The sequence below is a fragment of the Cololabis saira genome, chromosome 12 (assembly GCF_033807715.1).
Source record: "Cololabis saira isolate AMF1-May2022 chromosome 12, fColSai1.1, whole genome shotgun sequence".
Lineage (NCBI taxonomy): Eukaryota > Metazoa > Chordata > Actinopteri > Beloniformes > Belonidae > Cololabis > Cololabis saira.
The window spans coordinates 23,329,086-23,343,030 of record NC_084598.1 but is presented as its reverse complement, the minus strand read 5'-3'; the positions used below and the strand labels follow the sequence as shown (position 1 = coordinate 23,343,030).

General features: G+C 39.4%; 2 protein-coding genes across 2 annotated transcripts; both read left to right on the top strand.

Annotated features, from left to right (window-relative positions):
• The first annotated feature begins 75 nt into the window (after positions 1 to 75).
• arhgef3l (Rho guanine nucleotide exchange factor (GEF) 3, like) lies at positions 76 to 7,583 on the top strand. The gene is made up of 13 exons (XM_061736049.1): positions 76 to 602; positions 928 to 976; positions 1,058 to 1,108; positions 1,640 to 1,702; positions 1,830 to 1,937; positions 2,031 to 2,189; positions 2,533 to 2,595; positions 2,750 to 2,846; positions 4,168 to 4,244; positions 4,367 to 4,624; positions 5,962 to 6,132; positions 6,384 to 6,576; positions 7,089 to 7,583. Exons 1-13 carry the CDS (start codon positions 565 to 567, stop codon positions 7,334 to 7,336), a joined length of 1,575 nt encoding a protein of 524 aa, XP_061592033.1. The 5' UTR covers positions 76 to 564; the 3' UTR covers positions 7,337 to 7,583.
• A 132-nt stretch (positions 7,584 to 7,715) lies between these two features.
• usp21 (ubiquitin specific peptidase 21) lies at positions 7,716 to 13,153 on the top strand. The gene is made up of 12 exons (XM_061736050.1): positions 7,716 to 7,880; positions 8,315 to 8,606; positions 9,004 to 9,060; positions 9,190 to 9,307; positions 9,397 to 9,511; positions 9,738 to 9,857; positions 9,952 to 10,016; positions 10,116 to 10,303; positions 10,525 to 10,603; positions 10,714 to 10,821; positions 11,919 to 12,033; positions 12,188 to 13,153. The coding sequence occupies exons 2-12, from the start codon at positions 8,451 to 8,453 to the stop codon at positions 12,279 to 12,281; spliced, it is 1,215 nt and encodes a 404-aa protein (XP_061592034.1). The 5' UTR covers positions 7,716 to 7,880; positions 8,315 to 8,450; the 3' UTR covers positions 12,282 to 13,153.
• The last annotated feature ends 792 nt before the right edge of the window (positions 13,154 to 13,945 follow it).

The following is a 13,945-nucleotide window of genomic DNA, read 5'->3' as shown; positions in this document are numbered from 1 at the left end:
TTTTACCCTTCTGACCTGCTTTGTGCTCATCTGAAGTTTCATTATTATTGAGCACCACATCCGGGAAATAAACTAGATAACAGGTTAATACAGAAATGTAAGCTTGAAATGGAAACCCCCATATCAGATGGTTTCCCTCATTGATGCAAAGCATGAAATATATAATTCCTTGCTTTACTTTTGAAACAGTCATTTTAAAGGGCGCTCAATGAAGTAAAGCTGCGTGTGTAATCTCACTTCCTCATGTCTTGCGGCATGTTAGTCTAATGTCGACAACTTTGAAACAGTTGTTTCATCAATAATACAGTTAACAGATTGCAGTGATAAGTCTACATTAAAGTTTTGAACACTCCTCCCCGAGAAGAGCGGATATGCAAGTATGTGCAACCGTAAAGGATGTGGTCTGTGAGACAAGGAAGACTGAGGAGGAAGAAGTGCACTTAACTTAAAAGGCAGCTCGATGTGAGTAAGTCACAGGAGTGACGGCTAATACTGGCTTAAATTTGGATTATTTCACCGTCTTGGGGACGTGTAGTGATTTTGTGAACATGCATTGAGGAGAAAATGGAAGTGAAGGAGGCTTGTGACACAAAGACTTCCTGGTATGATGTGGTTTTACATTTATTATTGCTCTTTTTGCTGCATTATTGATGAGGGTCACTTTAACATCAGTACTTTTTATCTGGTTTGATGATGTGCATCTGGTGATGTAATGAAATAATTTAAACCTGATCATACTAATGTACTACACACTTGGAAAAGTGGTTATAAGAATGTTAAGTGCTAATAATTAAATTTTCCACTGTAAAAATGTTAAGTATTTTAGTTCCACTACCCATGCTGTCATCTGTCAGATAAATCTCTAATAAAATAATGTGAACTTGTGCATGAATAGTTGCTCTTTGCCTGAGAGTTTGCACTTCTTAGGTCTCCCATGTCAGGCGAGATTCATTCCACCCCCAGTGACCATGTTGGGGTAAGCTACCTTGCTGCAGTTTCTTCTTTCCAAAGATCTAAAATATGAAAAACTCACTTTCACATAAATGTATCCTTTTAGAAGAAAAGAAAACAAGACCCAGCACCTGAACCTGTGACAAGAATTGCAGAGGTGAGCAATAATCTGAGAGCTATCTGAGGATCCACATCACAGCCATGTCTGCATTTCTCAGTAACAAGCGGAAGTTAGTTAACTTTACCTTTGTAAACCACAATGCTGAGTGTAGAACTGACACACACATGCAAATGTAAACGTTAAATTTGCAGCCTGGGCAGTTCTCTGATTATTTTTTTTGTTTAATCACATCTTGCTGCTTTCCAGCTTATTGAAATGTTTCCACTTTCCACAGGTTTACCTATTTTGCTGCGTCACGTATCTTATGCAATTCCATTTTCAGAAATTATTTTTCAGCTCTCGTTCTAATGCTGTCACACTAATTCTACAGAAGATGCGGTTAGTTGGAGGAAAAACAGGCAGACATCTTGTATTGACTGAGGCACAGTTTGAACCTTCTTCCTCTTTGAAAGACTCGCACAGGAAATGAGAGCTCTGCACCATGCAACATCTCACCCCTCTCAGCACCTCTCTCTTCGCATTTTCCTGAACTCAAAGTGCATTGACTTCACTTTTTCCGTCCATTAGGATGACGAGGAGGAGGAGGAGGAGGAGGGTGAAATGATGTTGGACCACCACAAAGATTTGGAGGTCAGGTCTTCTCACAGATGCCAGATATTCCTGCAGATGCAACGAAACTGAAAATGAGCTTGCAGGACATTTTGTGTCAACGTTCCAAAATGTGATTCTTAACTTTTCATTTTGACCTTTGCATTAGGAGCCCAGTAATAAAAGGGTTAAACCTGTGGTGAAGTCCAACAGCCTCACAGGTGTCATTACCCCGGGGAAGATGACGGCTCTGTCCCGCATCGGGCAGTCTATTTCGGTAGCCGTGCACCAACTGACACGCGTTCTGGTTCTGGTGCAGAATAGCCAGCGAATCGCAAGCAGATATCTAACAACTGCTCTGTTTTCACAGCGATCCATTAGTTTTCGCACGGATGCGCGACCTTTGCCCCCAGCTCTCATGCGAGCCCGCGCCAGCGGGTCATCATTTCCACGGCGGCGTAACAACCAGTGCTGGAGTGACACCGTGGAGAACCATGACCTAACCGCAAAAGAAATCAAACGTCAAGAGGTGTGAAGGACAGCAGACTTTATACCGTCTGCGGAAGCCAAAGCTTCTACGCAACCCTTAAAATAGTCCTGTTTTCTTTTTTTGGAGGCGAAGGGGGGTTAGTATGTTGATAGAGCCATGGTGGTAATGTGGGCAGAATGACTATCACATATTCTTCATTTCTCTTAAGCTGCTTTTCATGGGTGTTATGAAAGAGGATGTGAGCTGGCACTAGAACCTCAACTTCCTTCACTGAATAATCAGCTGTTACACTGCACAGAGTTTGCACCATATACAACGTTGTTCAAATGTGTGTAGAAATTACCTTTGCTTACTGTGTGTTCAACTGTTTACTCTTTTGCAGGTTATATATGAGCTGACTCAGGGAGAGAGGCAACTTATAGACGATCTTAGTTTGGTCAAAAAGGTACTTGTTCACCAAACAGCTCCACAGGAGGAGAAGATATTGAACATGCTTTAACATTTGTCCATTCCACTGTTTCTGTTGCACTTGGATTCATTTAGTGTCTCCTGCACCCTGTTCCTTTTCTCACCCGAGCTCTCTGCTGTGTTTGTAATAGGTGTACTATGAGCCCATGCGGAAGTTGGAAATACTTTCAGAGAATGAGCTTGGACAAATCTTTGGTACTCTGGACTCGCTCATTCCCCTCCATGAAGGTCATTTTTTTTAATTATTTTATTTATTTTTTATTTTTTTTAAATGTTCTCTGCACATTCTTGCCCCTCAGTTTCTAAGCATTCATGAACCTCCATGTTTCCTGACCGTGTATAGGGATGTGAAAAATAAAGTACACCCTCCTATCAGTTCTAATGTTGGACATGTTAAAATCAAATTAAAATCAAACTAATACAGATGAACATCAATTAATGACGTTGAATGTAGTAGTAATGTACTGAAAGTACAATTAAGCCACAATGCCGAAGCAGTGTGTGAAAAGCTAAGTTTAACACACACACATTCAGGTCTCGACTTTGACGGGACCATTGCAACACTTTGATTCTTTATTTATTTATCTTTTTCATTCTTATTATTATTATTCCCTCCAGCGATTAGTTCAGCTTTAACTGTGGCTCAGTGTCACTGACCTGCTCCATGACCCAGTTTCACTTGAGCTTTTTGACATCAGACAGTCTCACAGTTTACTCTGGATGTCACAACCAATGCACATTGTTTTTGCTTTTATGTCGCATTTGCTTTTCAACCAAATATAGCGTTGTACCTTATGGATAAGCAGCTCCACTTTATTTCCAAAGGACACTATTTCACTTTGCAAATATTAGCCAAGATGCTGTTTTTTTCACATTTAATTAAGGCCCGTAGAGCCTGAGATGTAACTCCCGAGCATTTGACGATCAGGTATTTCACGCCCTGGTGAACTGAGATGTCCACTCCCTGGAAGACCAGAAAATGAACTGGGTGCTTTCCACTTTCAGAAAGATGGATTCTAAGCATAATTCTTTCCTTCAGAATAGCAAACTGCGAAAAACAACAGCTTTTATGTGATCGGTAACTGTATAAGTGTCCTTGATTAGAAGCCACCGGCGTCCACTTTACTCCTGATTCCTATGGAAGCAGTCAGGCTGTAATGAGTTCTTCACATGCTGCTTCTGTCATGAGTTTGCTTGCTATGTTCTGAAAAATAACTTTCCTTTTCACATGTATATTCAGTGGATAAAGTTGAATCGTAATATTAGTAAAATAAGGCATTAGGCATTGATTAAAATATATAACAAATGTTTAATGGTGTACAAGCTCATATGATGTATAATTTACTGTTAATAATTTGATGTCAGTTGTAACTATTGTGCAGCTTTACCATGTAAAGAAAAGTGAGGAGTGTTTTATTAACTTTAGATTAAATATTAGAGCTGATTACATTTATTTTATTTTATTTTTTTATATGAGAAGTAGGAACTGTAGTAGACATAGTAATTAAGGTCAGGGAAATGTAAGTGTCCTTTATTTATTTATGACTAGATCTCCTGAGTCGTCTTGAGAGGCTGAGGGGATCAGAGAAGACCGTTGGAGAGGTGGGGCCAACTCTTTTAAACTGGGTGAGTATTTCCATGGAAACCAAGGATCATCATGCTGTTATTCTGCGCATATTCCTGCTTTTTCTTTGTTTGTTTCTTCACACTTGTTGCCTCATTGTTCTCCTCCGACCGTCTTTCTCCAGTTCCCTTGCCTGGATGCCTACATCACATATTGCTGTAACCAGGTGGGAGCCAAAGCCCTGCTGGACCTGAAGAAGCAGGAGAAGAGAGTGGAACACTTCCTGCGTCTGTGCCAGGAGTCCTCGTTCAGCAGAAAATTGGACTTGTGGAACTTCCTGGATCTCCCTCGTAGCCGTTTGGTCAAATACCCTCTGCTGTTGAGAGAGATTCAGAAGTGCACCCCTCCAGAGCATCCGGATGAAGACTCTTTACCTGACGCTGTGAGTCTGTCTTGTCATCACGTGCACATTCACATTCATTCACTCGTTAACTTTGAAATGTATTTCATATATATTATAATGGGATTCGTGTGTCAACCTACAAACAAACATTGATTGTTCTCTTACGTATGTTGTCCACAATGGAGACAAGCAGTACTCGAGTTGTAAAAAAAAATCAGGGGGGATGGTGGATTTTATCATATGGGAACAGATAATTTGTGCTGATTACAAATAATATAATATATTACAAATAATAGCAGTGACCAAAACACCTGCAGAAACACTGCAGGAATGACATAGCAGCAGTTAAATGCAGCCTTCTGTAAGCTTTAAATATCCACTGGGCTTACATCAAATACATCAAAACACAACAATAAAAAACACTTTTCTGAACTTATCAATATGACTCTGTCCTTCACAGGATAAGTAAAATGGATCACTGCAAAAACTCAAAATCTTAAGAATAAGACAAATATTCTTATTTCTATTCTATTCTATTTCTAGTTAAAATGTCTCATTTTAGTAAAAAAAATGTCATTACACTTAAAACAAGACTCATCACTGAAAAAAAACTACTATTTTCACCTGTTTCAAGTAGATTTTCACTTAAAATTAGCAGACAAATCTGCCAGTAGAACAAGATTTTTTTTGCTTGTAATAAGAAGATAAATATTGTCCCACTGGCAGATTTGTCTACTTATTTCAAGTGAAAATTTACTTGAAACAGGTGAAAATTGTCAAATAAGTTATTTTTTGGTATTATTTTTCTGGTGATGACTAAATGTTGAAATAGCAGTAAAATGAAATGATGAAATGACATAAGGGATGGAAAGGGGGGATGATTTTACCGTTTTTATTTCAGGGGGATGCCATCCCCCCTCATCCCCCCTCAACTCGAGTACTGGAGACAAGGTAATAGAATTACAAATTGTGATTAAAAAAAACAAAACAAGCCTAATCTGTAATTATATGATACTTTGGCACTGCAGTTACCAATTAGAAATGGTAATTACATGGGCATTACACAGGGACAGAGAAATAGAAAATGTGTAGCTTTTGAGTGTATAACTTTGTAACTCCAGTATATTCTCTCTAAAGTTGACAGCTGAGATGTTTTTGTTTGAAACAGGATAGCACTTAACTTGGTGAGATTGTCTCGAAATGCATTCTTTGTTTTTTCTTGCTGATGCTCTAAGCTCTAGCCAGATCTTGATTTTACTTGATCTATTTTTCCTTTTCAACAGTTTTATGTATTCTGGAGTGGGAGATCCATCTTTTTCTTAATGACCAAAGCAGCCTTTTAAGATCATATCTACTTCTTTGTCCCCCGACCCCAGCTGGAGCTGATTCAGGATATTGTGTCAGAAGTGAACAAGAAGACAGGGGAGGCAGAGTGCCAGTTTTACAAACGAGGACTCAATTATCTCGAAAACAGTCAAAGACTAACAGAGATCGACCAGTCCCGCTTCATCTACTGCCATGGAGAGCTCAAAAACAATAAGGGACAGGTAGTTTTCTGCTATGTTTCACAACTTTTCTGATGTTCCACTGATTTTTGCTATTTAGTTTAATTTCATTTGAAGAGGGGCCAAATCATCCAGTATGGGACGGATGAGCAGCCTGGGTGATAGACTGTCCAACTTAAAATTGCCTTATGTTTTATCCCCTTCATGGTGGCAATATTCACTTTTATATAAATTATTTTTTGTAACTGTTTGTGTGTGTGTGTGTGTGTGTGTGTTTTGCCTCTCTGTGTCAGCGGCTTCATGTATTTCTGTTTGAGATGGCTTTGGTGCTGACCAAACCCAGTGAAGACAGAGACGGCGGAGAGTTTTTTAATGTGTACCGGCAACCGCTGCCCAATGCCTTAATAAATCTGGAGGAGATCCCAGATGGAGAAGCTGGAGGGAGCAGCACCTTCAGAGGAGCATTCTCTGGGGGGAACGATAAAGGTAACTCGGCAGCATAATCCTATAGATTTTATATCAGGCGCTACATTACAATAATGCAACATTAAGGCAACTACAAACGCATGGAGTGCTGCTGGGTGTAAAAAAGAGTATACTTCAGGTGCTCTTCGGCATGGGGATCCAAAAGATTCAAAAACAAGAAAAAACCAAGGCACTCAAGAAGTTAGAAAAATATAAAAGGCCTTTCTTAAATCATGGCTTAGAAAAAGTTAAAATGCCAAAAATGGCATTTTAACTTTTTCTAGGCATTTTAACTTTTTCTAAGCCATGATTTAATAAAGGCCTTTTATATTTTTCTAACTTCTTGAGTGCCTCGGTTTTTTCTTGTTTTTGAATAATGCAACATTGTTTACTATTTCAAAATGCTTTATTTTGGAGTTTAATTATTGTGTTAGAAATAATTGTCATTATCTTATGTAGTGATAAAAACACAAAACAATGACTTCATTGTCAAAACTGCTGGCTAATCAACTGTTTCCATCGTCGTCCCGCAGTGAAGAATTGCTTCCGTGTGAGCAGCAGAGGGCGCTCTAAAGCCAACCCCTACAGCCTGCAGGCCAACGACTCCTTCAGCAAGCAGCAGTGGATCACCTGCCTGCGCCAAGCAATTGTACAGTCCAGAGACAGGACGGCTCACACCGGCCGGCCGCAGCTCTCTCTTCACCCCGACCCCGCTCTATGTCCCATGGCCGGCCTCAGCCTCAGCTCGGACACAGACATGGCCGACCACACCAGCCGCTGAGCGGGGGGGACTGATGTCCTGGCTGCCTGTCATGTGGACTCTCCCCACACTAGAGCTGGGGAAATAAATGGAACTGTTTCTGAAAGATGATTGTACTTAAGAGACACACAGAGTTTCTTGCAAGATCTCTTTTATTTTTATTTTTTTCTAGCTTTTGTCGTTATGGTGACGAGCAATGTAAATTGCTGAATGTGAATTTAGAATGGAAAATGTTGTATTTTAATAAACTGACACTTGAAAGATTGTTGAGGTGCTTGTGATAGCAATGAGTTGTCTATCTATAGACAAAGAGATCTGCAGAGAAAAGATTAGAGATGATTACCCCCCCCCCCCTCCTCTCCTGTTTTTCACCCTCTCTATCTCTCTGTCGTCCTCTCTCTTACACCGGTGGCAGGGCAGGGCACAGAGGTAGACTTTCTGTTGGAGCACACAGACACACGCTGAAACAGTAGACGTCCCCTTATGCATTTTTAAAAGCTCAGCAGATGATGGGAACAGTTTGGTTGGGACAGTTTGTCCACAGATAGAGTGACCGAGTGATCAGGTAAGACCAAATCGCTCCAGTTTGTTTGTAAATACTCATATATTTGTCAGTTGCAAACCTGCTTTATTTGTTAGAGTTTACCCTTTACCTTTACAGAACGGTTACGACTTGGCATTGGTTAGTTTCAGACTGCCACAGCATGTTATTTAGGAGTTACATAAGTGAGTCTCTTCTGTAGCTTTAACTCTGGATTTTAGCTTCATGATAGAACGGTTGGTGTGACTTTTCCAATAATCTTAACTCTTGTAGTAGCAGGTGTTGATGTTATGATTCGTTGAAGACTCTTAGACTTTGACCCTCAGTGATCTTTTGTATGCAACATTTTAAGTCTGAGAACTGGTGGAAAGTGGAACTGATGAACTCACTCTTGTCAGCATGACAGATTTACCAAAGCAGATGCTGACTTATAAATGACCTGTTCTTTTTCCCTGCAGCTGTGAATGCTATTGCCCATTATTGACCTGGAAAGTGCTCCGTTGTACTCCGTTACCTGAAAAGGGGGATTCCTTTCTCTTCTTGCTGCCACATCCCACACACCTTTCCCCTTCAGAGGTTTAGCAGGATAATAGCATGCCCGGCTCTAGTGGTGTGAATGTGGAAGGCTCTTGTGAGGCTCTGTGTCGAACCCTGGTGTCTCAAAACGGTCTGCAGAGAGAGACAGCCGACATCTCCCAGTCTGTGCTCTACACGTCCCTGATGGGTCTTCTTCTGGTTGCTGACAATGAGGTGTGGACAACACGATCAGCCTTGAATACTTGTTTTTAATGTGGTTTCATTGGGGCACAATTGTCATGAGAGAAATGTAAACACAGACAAAGATATTGCGTGAAGGTTTTAAGAAGCAACACACATCAACACACGTGCTTACGCACCTGTCAGCACTACCTGGGGTTCACTAATAGGATCAGTGCTTGGGACCGACCTTATTTTAGCTTTCTTATTATTCTAATGAGATGAAGAGGCTAAATCTGTCCTGGTAAAGTTACACACATGCAAACATGGCAGGGTCATGCAGACAGGCGCATGGAGCCCTGAGCACAGCCAGGGGTCAAATAGTAGGACACATGACAGCAGCATCGTGCTGTTGTGGTTTGAAGTTGACAGCTTTTCTTTAAATTTGCAGAAAGAGCCACTTGCCTTAGGAAGTGGAAGAGTTGGCCTTAGAAACATAGGGAACACAGTAAGTAAAATTAATAATAATAATAATTATTATTATTATAATAATGGCATATGAATTTTGAAAGACTTACCTGCTATATTGCCTGGAACTTCTTTGCTCACATTCTGCTTTACTGTGTTCTGGTATCAGTGTTTCCTGAACGCAGTGGTCCAGTGTTTGTCTCATACCTCTGGCCTGAGAAACTATTGTCTCCTCCAGTCTTACAAGCATGAGAAGTTCTCCAAAGAAGATGCTAAGCTCATGGAAGGCATGTATATATATATATTTATTTAATTACTGCCATTATTTTTCCGTGTATAATTTTCGCCTCCTTTTTTACCTGCATTTCTATGTCAGCTTTCTCCCAGGTGCTGTCAGGCCTTTGGGATGTAAATGAACGAAACACAGTTGTAAATCCTCGACAGTTTTACAGCATTTTCAAAGGAGCAGTGCCTTACTTCAGTGGATACAGGTGAGGATGTAGATTTGGGATTATGTTTTTCTAAAGGTTTTCTAAAAGTCAATAGCAGCTTTCCATGAAACCTCTGTGAAAACATATGACAAGTTTAAAACAACACTAAATAATATGCAGAGCATGCAGTACAAGATTTGTTGTCCATCATCTTTAACTTCCTTGTCCCAAAATAATTGTCTTGAAAAGTGATTAAAATACCATTCCCTCTCTGTGTGTAACCCAGTCAACAGGATGCTCAGGAGTTTCTCAGGTTCCTACTGGACAAGCTGCATACTGAAATAAATCGCAGACCCTACGTCAGGAAAACAGGGAAGGAGCCCGAACAAAAATATGCCAGATTCAGGTGTGGACTTGAAAATGATAATCCATCCTTGAAACGTTCTTGCCACCACTTTGTGGTGAGACTTGGCTCTCATCCTCCCACGTATCACCTGCAGGCTTTCAGAAGAAGCTGCTGCCATGTGGAAGAAGCACTTGGAGAGGGATGACAGTACAATAGTAGGTGAGGAGCACCATCCAGCAACAGTGTTGCGCCACGCTCATCTACAGGGAGAAGTTTAAAGGAGGTAACAAAAGAGAATTCTCCTTCCTCTTCAAACAGACCTGTTCTCAGGCCAGCTGCGGAGCTCGCTGAACTGCTCGGTGTGCTCGCACTACTCCAACACGTTTGATGTGTTCTGTGATCTGTCACTGCCCATCCCCAAGAGGAGCTTTGGAGGGGAGGTAACACTGCAGGAGTGCCTGGACCTCTTCTCTCAGGAGGAGAGACTGGACAAGGATAATTCGCCGGTGAGTTAACACAGAATACCATGACTGTGAACTATGTCTGTCTCTTGTGTATGTGTCACTAACATTGTGAGAGTTGATTAATTCAAAGCATGTACCCTCCAAATTTATTTTAACTCAAACAATTCAAATGCATTTGCAAAGGGAACTACAAGCAACTAAATGTACGCAATGCTATATACATTCAATTGAACATGAATTATGTGCATTTCCACATTCTCCAGATGTGCGAGAGGTGTAACAGACGTACAGAGTGCACGAAGCGGCTGACCATCCGGAGGTTTCCCCAGGTTATAGTGATCCGTATCCTTGGCAACAACTCAATCATAACAAAGAAATGTCACTTTTTATTTATTTTTCATTTTTTTAATGAAAATCTGTACAATAGGTTAATGCTTAACAGTCTTGATCAGATCTGAATCGCTTCACAACATCACGGTGGTCTATCAGTAAAAGCACAGTGTATGTGTCTTTCCCACTCACAGGCCTGGACCTTGGAGCCTACGGACCCATCGACTGTGGTAACGCAAACTTTGTTTCTGCACATATCAGATTTCAGAAGCTCAATATGCAGCAAAAGTAATTAAAAAAAAGAAAAGCTTTTACCATTTTGACACTAGCGGGTGGACGGAAGCAAGATTTTATGAGCTTAATGCCCAGATGGTCTGCCATAAGGATCTCACTGAGAAATAACTTCTTATTGTTTAAACCTGATAGTTGTAAAGTTTTACTTACGTGAGGAAAGCATTTCATTAATTGCATAATTACAGTGACTATAGTGGAACATAATGGTATTTCAGTATCTAATCAAGAGCTCATACACAGTTAGAGAGACATTTTTCATATTTTTGAAAAAGGGAAGAAAAAAAATCCCTTCACAAAATCCCACCTACTAAAGAACACTACAGGCAATACACCATTTATCAAACAAGATGACTAAACTTAGAGAGTTCAACAGAAGCAGTAAGCTGTAAACCAATCATAAATATCTAAAACAGAGGCCAGGTTATATCTGTAATTTATAAAGGTAGACCTTTAGACAAATATAATGCTAACTGGAGGGTTCTTCAAAGTACAAATGAATATTGATTCCCAAAAAAAGTTGTGAAAGCAAGCCAGGAGTTTATACAGATAAAGACGAGGGACTTCTGCAGCAGTCGAGTCAGTCACATGTTCTCCTCTTGATAAATCTTTTTTTCTCTTGTGCAAGATGAATGGAGAAAGAAATTCACTCGAGAGCTGAAGGGAACTGCAGTAAAGGGACAGCAGGGGATTTTTTTCCTTTTTCCCTTTCTTTTTTTTGGAAGATGTCCAAAACTCTGAGATTTCATTTGTCTGACATCTAAGATTGAAAAATGAATATTCTATGTTCTGTGTGGTTCATCAATGGAAATGTGCCACCTTGAAAACGTGGGTACATCTTAAAGAAGTATAGTTGTTGTTTTTTGTTAATCCCTCCTCTAATTTAGATGGGACGTACTCTAACGAAATGGCTAAAATCGTCTTTACAACTTGGATATAGGCTACATTTTTGCAAAAGAAAAAGTGTGATAGTGTAAAAAATATTATAGGGGCCTAACTTTATTTCTGGTTAAATCTCTTGTCTTTGTCTTCACAGGCTCGGTCCTGTATGATTTATATGCAATTTGTAACCATGCTGGGACAGTGAACATGGGCCATTACACAGCCTGCTGTTTGGATGAAAATGGCTGGTGCTTCTACAATGATTCCAGGTAAGACTCACCTTGAACCTTTAACAGTTAGTTTTACTCTACAATGTCTGAACGTCTGCATGTTTGTGGCAGGGTACCAGTTTTGTGTGAAGACAATTTACTTAATAAAGCTGAAGTTGATTCTTACGATTCCCCTCTATTTGTCTACCTACAGCGTGTCCCCACTCACAGAGAACCAGCTTCAGACCAATCAAGCCTACGTGTTGTTCTACCAGCGCAGCAACAGCACTGCCACCATCAGGAAATAGACCTGCGACTGGCTGAGCCAGGCAGCCAATCAGAGCAACCTTACCTCCAGCATCTATAGAAACAAATGGAAGCAGCTGTAAAAACCTCTCGGTCTCAATGAACAAGCCCTCAAACTGCAAGGAGAAGGATGAGAGAGAAGCCATGCTCGCTTTAACGGGAATGAACTCTGGAGCGTGCTTTTGCAGCATCTCAGTCGGAAACTGAGACAGCTCAGAAAGACCATAGCCTTAAGAGTCATCCTAGATCTCAGGCAGGAGTGAGTGATGTACTTACACATCATGCAAAGCTCTATATGATAATCATGATTTATGCTTGCTAATGTAAACCCAAATAAATAAAAAATGTTAATGGAATGGAAATTAAGAAACATTTCATGACGTGACACAGATGTGTATGAAAAAGTTTCAGATTCTAAAGTTTATTGATTTTTCTGTCAATGAAAAGAAATATAGTACACCCTGCTTCTTTGTTGATTATAGCTGGGTTATGCTCAAGTCAACCCCATAACCCTTAACTGGATAGATAGATGGGTGGATGGACAAATCGATGCTCAAACAGGTTAAATAAAAATGTTACATCCCTGCAAAGGAGCTGCAAGACAGATGGCTGATGGGGAGAGTTTTTGCACAAAAAAAAAAGTGATTTACCTTCACATGTGACCCCATCAGTCGATATATAAAGTAGGAAAAGCAACATCTGGAGATGCCAGGGGTGTTTTGGAAACTAGAGTTGTGGACAGATTAGGTAAAAATTAAACTCAACAAAAGTATGTTTGTGTATATGGGGAGAAGAGGGCCAGCATTGTGTATTATTGTTGGGAGTTTAATTGTATGTATATTTGCAGTGGATTAGAAAACTGCATTTATTATTGTGCCTGGAGAAAAAAAAGAGATAGAAAGAAAAACTGCCTGAGTTTAACAAATGATTTCACCAGTAGCTTCAAATTCCCTTAACACCAATATCAAAAGACGCACCCTGTGGTTTTAAAATGATCTTATTCTGTTTCAGAAGGGCAGATTATTGGTCTGCATTAAGCCAACAAAACCACCAGTTTAAAAATTATAGTGGTGAAACATCATCTTTGAGCAAGAAATGTGGCTGGAAGAAAAGCCTAAATGCTTGTGATTAGAGATGAAAGAATGAATTAATTTTTATTTCGAACATGTATTTAAAAAAATTATAAAAATAAAAAAAATAAACAGTAACATCTTCATATTCACATATGTTTGAAAAAAGGAGTAGGAAGAAGTATACACTTTTTCCTAGTTCCTACCCCTTGATAACTCTATGAATTTACATTATTGTTATTGTTATATCCACACAATATCCATATAAATATAGTCTATATAAATACTACGTAAACATGCCTATTACAACATAATTATCCATATAAGTATATAGAAATAGAAATATGACATAAATATTATATCAATATATATAAAATACAAATATTATATAAATCTATATAAATACAGTATACCCTATATAAACTACATAAATATCCCTATAAATATATATATGCTACATACCTAATAAATATAAAACATATATTACATAATTATAACTATCCCTCTCAACATATAATATATACTACATAAATATCCACATAAATATCTAAACATATCTTAAGCAAGTATAATATACCCTTTTCCCTATTTTATTT